Source organism: Morone saxatilis, unplaced genomic scaffold, assembly GCF_004916995.1.
Source record: "Morone saxatilis isolate NCDOM2014 unplaced genomic scaffold, NCSU_SB_2.0 Contig16, whole genome shotgun sequence".
In the NCBI taxonomy this organism is placed as follows: domain Eukaryota; kingdom Metazoa; phylum Chordata; class Actinopteri; family Moronidae; genus Morone; species Morone saxatilis.
In genome coordinates this window covers 13,470,061-13,476,535 of record NW_023339718.1, presented here as the reverse complement: position 1 = coordinate 13,476,535, position 6,475 = coordinate 13,470,061, and the positions used below count along the sequence as shown (strand labels likewise).

Sequence of the window (6,475 nt, the reverse complement as noted above, 5' to 3'; positions counted from 1 at the left end):
CACACACACACACCTCTCTCTTTCATTCTTACCATCTCTGTTGCTTGTGCTCCAGACACTGGAGTAATCACAGTTACTAAATGGAAACTGGAATATATATATGGAACTTAAATATCTTTTCACCACAAGAGAGAAAGAAGATTCTGATCTTGAGATGACGTTTTCTTATAAGACAGATGATAAAACACAAATGAAAACACAATTTTCCGCTTCAGGTGCTCCACAGTCAGATTAACATGCGTGTGTTGGAGAGTTTGTGTAATCTGAATCTGTTCTTGTCCTTCAGGTCCGGCAGTGTGGATCTGGAGCCACTCCCGTCCCCAACCGACAGCTCGGCTCCAACCAATCGCAGAGGGAGCTCAGAGTTAGGAAGTCAAAGTGAGTGATGAGACGAGGGGCTTCCGTGCAAAATACTTCAACAATCAGGGTGTAGATGATGAACCCAGATAATGTTGTCCCCATGTGCCTTCTGTCTGGAATAAAGTCTTCTCAAACAGCCTCTCTGCTTTAAATAAATGCATAAATGGTGATAATATGATAAACAGTTGCTTACTTATACATCCATCAGATATGGAGCAACGATTTATTTGAAATCATGTTTGTGTCCACCTGATGAATGTAAGTCCAGTACTCACTCATCTTTTAGCTCCGTTTTAGTCTCCACCAACTCCTGGGAGAAATATCTGACGCATTAGCTGCTAAATGTTCCTGTGTTCACCAGATCTAAGGGGGGCCAGCAGAGTTCATTGTGAGCTTGCCACTTTTGAAAAATTAAACCATTTTGTTTCTCTCACCTCTCCAGGCCCCGTCACCTTTGCCCTCCCGGAGCAGGTAGTCCAGAAGGCTGATCAATTCCTGATCTCCTACCCCTGGTTCCACGGCCCCATCTCCCGCGTCAAGGCAGCCTACCTGGTTCAGAGCTCAGGACCGGAGGGACACGGAGTGTTTCTGGTCCGACAGAGCGAGACACGCAGAGGAGACTACGTCCTCACGTTCAACTACCAGGGAAAAGCAAAGGTACGTCTCACGATGTCTGATACAGCAAAACGTGTTTACACCAGCGTTTTAGTTCACATCCGGAAGTGGTTCACCAAATAATTTAGTAACATCAATGAACACTTTTCCCCCAACCCACATCGCTCTTCTTTTCGCGTGCATACATCAAACTGGTGCCGACCACCGGGGTAAAGAAATGGTGCTCGCCATTCCGCTCCGGGTCAGACTCACTTTTCATACTTTTCTTTGCTTACGTCTCCATCTGTCTGTCTCTGCAGCACCTGCGCCTCTCTCTAACAGAATGGGGTCAGTGCAGGGTACAGCACCTGCGCTTCCCCTCTGTTATGGACATGCTCAGTCACTTCCGCCTCTTCCCCATCCCACTGGAGTGCGGAGCCGCCGGTGCCGTCACACTGTCCAGCTTCGTAGTGGCGAGCTCCAGCCCTCCATCACAAGGTGAGACTCATGTCATGTGTCTTTGTGAAACAGAAAACATATTGATTGAGTGTTTGTAGCAATGGCTGAATTTGACTTGTACATAAACATGTTGATTTCAGTTTTGGTCTTATTTTTGTAGTTTTCTTTTTTATTGGTTGTGGTAACTTTGCACTCAATGATTAACTGCTGAGAGCTGGGAACACGCCAACGGATAAATCTGAGAAATGATTATTTGTATTGAACAAAAACATAGTTTTCTCACCAAAAAATATATACATTACTTTCATGGACATATAAAACTTATCATGAAGGATCACAAAAGAAGAACTGTGTGCACAACTAGGACAACTGCTGTAGGTCCCATTAGATGAACTCGGTGGGTGCGGTGTTAATATTTCAGAAATGAGAGAATTATCCTTAAATGACACTCCTGTGTTGTTGTGTAATGGTGAGCAGGTGTGCAGCAGAAATTAGAGGAAGTTGTAGTTTTTGCTCGATGTAGTCACCAAAATTCTCATCTCCTCTTTTTTTTTTTTTTTTTTCTCAGGCGCTCTTCTCGTCCCTTTCTCCCTCCATCGGTGGAGCTCCGAGCCCAGCTTGGCTCACTACAGCTTGGCTCGCAGCTCCAGTCATCCCCCTTCCTCCTGCTCCACCACCACCAGCGCCAGTCCCAGCTCTGTGTCCCAGCCGGGGAACCACCCGTTCACTCGCACCAACCCCGTCCCAGACCCTCCTTCGTCAGCCCCCGCTCCTCTGGGTCGGAGTGAATCGGTAGGGAGGAGACCCCTGCATCGCCCCCACATCCCTCAGCGGGACTCAGACTACGAGCTGGAGCCTGAGCGAGGTCGCAAGCGGGCGATAGACAACCAGTACATGTTGCTTTGACCCGTTGAGTCAGACACCTCCATCACTTCTGACAGATAGTAGTCACACGTGATTGTGCACACATCATAAGACAAATTTTGTTACCCCCACCCAGTTTCATGTGGGTGTGTGAGACTCTCAGAGCTCATGATGCTATTAGGATTATAGCAGACTCATGAACTGCAGCGAACAGTTGACACGCAGCAGTGTGTATATCTAAACATACACACACACACTCACTATGTCTGTGCTGGGAGCGTGTTTACCAGCGTCAGACCGTCACAACCTCCACCCTGAGTGTCCACAGTGAATGTATTTTTGGGAGTTTAATAACAGTGTTGACCGTGATGATTATTCTCGTTTTATTGATGTTGAGGTTCTGTGTGAGAGAGGGAGAGCCAGATGTGTTGCTGTCCTCGAGCCCAGGCAAAAAATATCTTTAAATGTTTCTATTGTTGTGAATTCATTGAGGTGCACTTGATTTAACTTCTTTGGCACCTAACCTGATCTGACGGGGAGGCACTGCCTGTGACATTGTTTAAATCAAGTGCTCCTTTAAAATATTTAAAAGACATTTAATCTTCACACACAAAACTTTGTGTGGAGCACACTCCCACCTTTTTATACACAAACGAAAAAGCACTCTATTTCAGAGTGTCTGTACACTCTTATTAGATATTCCTTGCGCATTATTATATATTTAAGTGTACAATGCTTTCAGTGCACTTTGGAAACAATGTGTATTTTTTATATACACAGATTCTTTTGTAGAAAAATTACAAAAATGTAATTAAAAAGGGGAAAAAGTGGTTAAAGTCAGTTGGGAAGCTATAACCGATCTGCTTCCACCTTCCTTCAAAACCTTCGCTGAAGCAAATACAGAGAGCCACAGAAAGGATTCCAGATCAGCTTTCTTCATCAGCACTGTTTTTACCAACAGCAGTGGGAACTTGTTGCTGTTTGTGGTGTGTGTGTGTGGATGTGTTTGTCACGGTGTATGTGAGATGATTGAAAGTTTAGTCCATCAGCATGAATGTGCCAATTTGAGCGTTTGAAGGTCTTACAGAAGTCATTTCTGCTCCAAAAACCAAGAAAATGCAAAATACAATAATATAATTTATATATATTTGTCGTCCTGCAACCTTCAGCACTGCGTGCTACAAACAATACAAAGTCACGTTTCCCGGATACATGTTAAGAGTTTCAAGTCACAAAAAGTATTTTGTGCCACCAAATGAATTTCTAAAAAAAGTGCTCTTCTGCCCTGTTTTATATATATATATATATATATTTATTTATTTACAGGTGTGACATTATTTTACTATAATAATGCCACTCTATTTTCTATTGGTGTTGTGGCATAAAAAAAATTAAAATTGTGAATTTTGTACACATAAAGTAGAAATAGGCGCCCAGTAGAAAACATAAAAAAGACTTGACTCCAAAGAGCGTAAGAGGAGAAAACAACGCACGTTCAGACCAAAACAAAGTAGTCATTGAATCTAAGCAGTCACATATTTGACAACAGTGAGGGTCAGACTGCTGGAAACTTGAAGCCAACCTTAAAACATTTGACACCTTTTTCAAGTTAGTTTCGTCGTGGTTTGATAATCTAACAATAAACCCGTGAAGGGCTTTTAAAGGTAGACGGTGATATGATGTAACTCCTGAAAGACTGAAGTGCCTCTGTAGATATGAACTTTTATTTTCTCACAGCTTCATCAGGCAAATGTCCACTCTGGGAACAGCATCATGTCTTCGACGTTTCACACTCAGCATTAAATATGTGTAGTAAGTATTTTCTGTTCACCACAGCAGCCAATTGAAAAACCGAGGAGGGACTGTGAAAATAATGTATTTTTACACTATACATCATTTTTAATAGAACTTCTCTGTTTTAAATGAGAGCCTCTGTGAGGAAGGTTTGGCATCTCAGGTTCATTGTCAAGAGCTGACGTACTACGTTTTTATTTAGGAATACATCCAAAAAAGTAAGCCTTGACCAAAGCAAGCATTTTTATCCAATAACCAGTTTATTTTATCTCATCCACCATCAGTAAGTTTCCTCAGAAGCATCTGAAAGAGCTCAGTTCTAACCCAAAGCCATCCAAACTTTATGGTGTTTCCGTCTCCAGATCAGCCTGTGGCCAAACCAGATTAGTTTTCAGTCGCGTTCTGACTCGTGAAACTGGTCTTTCCTTACAGAATAGCTCCTTAATAGATAGTTCACCTAAAAACAGTAGTTTTGACACACCAAAGCTGAAATGTCCAGTTTTCTGTAATTCTCTTTCAATAACTGAAGCTTCACTTCCATTAGCTGCGGGATGCCTTTGGGAAATAGTGTGCTAGGACTTTGTCTGTTTTGTCTTCTAACCTTGCTTTAACACTAACTTTAGCACTTGATTAACATTTACCTTCAGTAAAAGTCTGCTTAACGTATGGTTTAGACCCAATTCTGTCTGTCTGTCTGTCTGTCTCTGTCTGTCTGCCCTCTTTATCGTTGTAGTTTCCTGTTGTTTTTTTTAAGAGAAACGCATAAACGCAGCTTCATTTCCTCATGAACATGACCAGAGTAAGTCCGCTGTGAATACTCCTCTCGTTACGCAATAAGTCAGCTTCGTCTACCAAAGGAACATTTTTTTTACAATGGTTGTGAAGTTAATGTATCATCATGATCAAGACTGACATCTTTAAAGTATTTATAAGGGGAACAAAAACAAGGATGTTTTTGGCAAAAGTACGGTTGGTCCTCCTGCCTTTTATGTGCCCGAGTCTAAACAAATCACTCGCCACCTCTGTGTTTCATTCCTGCTAAAGAAAAGCAACGGTAACAATAACTATTTTGACTATCAGTCCCCTCTCTTTGCTGACTTATTGTTTATTTTTTTGTGTTAGGGAGAATGACTGTGCCTTTGCCAGAAAGCTGCTGTTGCTTTTCCCCTTTTTTTCCCTGAAAGCTCAGGGTGTGATGTGGTGCAAAACTTGTGTAGTGCAATATCTGAAAGATGCTCAGTGCTTCACACCTTTTTTTTTTTATGTATGTAGGGAGCGATCAGAGGCTTCTGGATGGATAGATTAAGTGAGTGAGAATTCAGTGTTTGCACCTGCTCATAGACTGAAGGAAAAAAAGTATTTGACAAATGCCAAATTTCCCAGAATAAATGCTATATTTAAAACCAGGGCTACCACTTTTTCCTGTCGCTTCATGGCTTCTAATTTTTGTTTCATGGTTCACTCGAATTTGTCTGCAAGAATCGAGAGCTTTAGAACATCCCCATGTACCTCAGGTGTCTTCAATCCTCAACATCCGCTCCAGCAACACCTTTAGTCTGTGTTTATTTTAAAATGTCCAGTTGCTGAATGTATTATGTTCTCAATACTGTTCATTCTGTTTGTTAACTTAGCACTGTAAACATTCCAGTTCAACCAAACATCCCCTCAACAGCTTTTAAGAATCTGAAATTTGTGTTTGCATCCCTTTCAGTAATAAGCATCTAAATTATATTATATATATATATATATATATATATCAACTGTATATTTGACTTTTTGTAAAATAAACCTAACCAAAAAAAAGAACTTGGACTTTTGACGTCTTTGTGTCATCCTGTTTTTCTAGAACATGCTGAGAGAGATGAGCATGTGATGAACCAGTGAAAGATATTCAGGTGATGGATGGAGTTTAGAGAGGTTGCAGATAAATGGTACTTACCGTTTTGTCGATCTCCACCATCAAAAGTCAAAATAAGATTACAATATATTCTCAGATTGATTGAAATTATTACACATTAAATGAGTAGTTCAATATTTGGGGAGTTTCACTTCCTTCAGAGAGCTTCATGTTAAATATGAAGCTAGCTGCAGCTAGCAGCCGGTTAGCTTAGCTTCGCATAAAGACTGGAAACGCAGACTTATGGAAACATATTGCTGCCACACCAGAAGAAGTCAAATGGATGTTGTAACATGAAAAGCTTATTGTTATGACAAGCTGTTTTTTATGTTCTAAAAATAAATTTTATGTTATAAGATATTTGTGCATAATTACAACATACAAACCCATATTAAAACAAAAAAATTCATGTTATAACATTATTTATCTTGTGAAAGGTTTCATGTAACAAAACGTTTCACATTATAACACATTGTAACAATGTTATGAATATATTGTTAGAATATA

The 6,475-nt window shown here is 40.7% G+C and overlaps 1 protein-coding gene across 5 annotated transcripts in view; it reads left to right on the top strand.

Moving 5' to 3' along the window:
- sh2b3 (SH2B adaptor protein 3) overlaps positions 1-6,186 on the top strand; it is a 47,692-nt gene extending 41,506 nt beyond the window's left edge. For 4 of the 5 annotated variants that reach the window (XM_035657866.1, XM_035657868.1, XM_035657869.1 and 1 more), the window contains exons 5-8: positions 287-378; positions 803-1,017; positions 1,275-1,452; positions 1,982-6,186. In XM_035657866.1, coding sequence (XP_035513759.1) covers positions 287-378; positions 803-1,017; positions 1,275-1,452; positions 1,982-2,319 — 823 coding nt within the window. In that variant the 3' untranslated portion in view covers positions 2,320-6,186. The remainder of the gene's footprint in view (positions 1-286; positions 379-802; positions 1,018-1,274; positions 1,453-1,981) is intronic. The other variant, XM_035657865.1, reaches the window with a different exon arrangement.
- The last annotated feature ends 289 nt before the right edge of the window (positions 6,187-6,475 follow it).